This window comes from Mizuhopecten yessoensis, unplaced genomic scaffold (genome assembly GCF_002113885.1).
Source record: "Mizuhopecten yessoensis strain PY_sf001 unplaced genomic scaffold, ASM211388v2 scaffold708425, whole genome shotgun sequence".
NCBI lineage: Eukaryota > Metazoa > Mollusca > Bivalvia > Pectinida > Pectinidae > Mizuhopecten > Mizuhopecten yessoensis.
In genome coordinates, this window is record NW_018476122.1 from 1 (window position 1) to 1,087 (window position 1,087).

Consider the following 1,087-nt stretch of genomic DNA (forward strand, 5'->3'; position numbering starts at 1 on the left):
TACTGCTGTTTTCTTAGCTACTTGTTTAGCTTCAGTCAGTAAAGTTTTTGCTGACCCAGATCCAAACTTCCATATTTATTTAGCTTTCGGTCAATCAAATATGGAAGGTCAAGGTCCAATTGAAGAACAAGATTTAGTTCCAGAACCACGTTTCAAAATGCTTAACACTTTTGATGGATGTACTGGTCATGAATTCACCCGTAAGCTCGGTGAATGGTATGATGCTCTTCCACCAATTGCTAACTGTCACGGTCACTTAGGTCCAGCCGATTACTTCGGTCGTACTTTAGTTAAGAAGTTACCAGAAGAAGTTAAGGTTGGTGTTGCCGTTGTTGCCGTTGCTGGTTGTGATATTAAGCTTTTTGAAAAGGACAACTACAAGGATTACCCACTTGCTGATTATATGGAAGACAGAGTTAGAGGATATGGTGGTAACCCATACGGACGTTTAATTGAAATGGGTAAGAAGGCTCAAGAAGTTGGTGTCATCAAGGGTATTCTTTTCCACCAAGGTGAAACTAACAATGGACAAGAATCATGGCTTGGTCGTGTTAAGGCCGTCTATGAAAACATTCTTGAAGATTTAGACTTAAAGGCTGAAGACACTCCATTCATTGCTGGTGAAGTCGTTCGTGAAGAATACAACGGTCTTTGCAGTGCTCACAACGCCATCATTAAAAGACTTCCAGAAGTTATTCCAACTGCCCATGTTGTTTCTGCTAAAGATTTACCACCACAAGATGATAACCTCCACTTCTCTACTGAATCTTACCGTAAGTTCGGTGCTCGTTACGCTGATGTTATGTATGAACTTCTTACTAAGAATGAAGAAACCGGAAAGGAAGATGAAGAAGAATGCTGGGCTACTCCATTAGGTTACCCATGTTGTCAAGATGTTGCTGCTGTCCTTGAAACCGATGAAGATGGTGAATGGGGTGCTGAAAACGGTGAATGGTGTGGTATTGTTAAGAACGATTCATCCTGCTGGGCCCATGCCATTGGTTACAAGTGCTGTAGTACCGATAAGTGTAAGAAGGTCTACGAAGAAGATGAAAGCGGTAAATGGGGTGCTGAAAACGGTGACTGG

The 1,087-nt window shown here is 41.9% G+C and overlaps 1 protein-coding gene across 1 annotated transcript; it reads left to right on the forward strand.

The window, feature by feature from the left end:
• Window positions 1-34: 34 nt before the first annotated feature.
• On the forward strand, window positions 35-1,058 carry LOC110440783 (carbohydrate acetyl esterase/feruloyl esterase-like; the record flags this gene model as incomplete). The annotated part of the gene is made up of 1 exon (XM_021483920.1): window positions 35-1,058. A coding segment is annotated over one exon (1,024 nt), but the record flags the coding sequence as incomplete, so codon positions are not given.
• Between the last annotated feature and the right edge of the window lie 29 nt (window positions 1,059-1,087).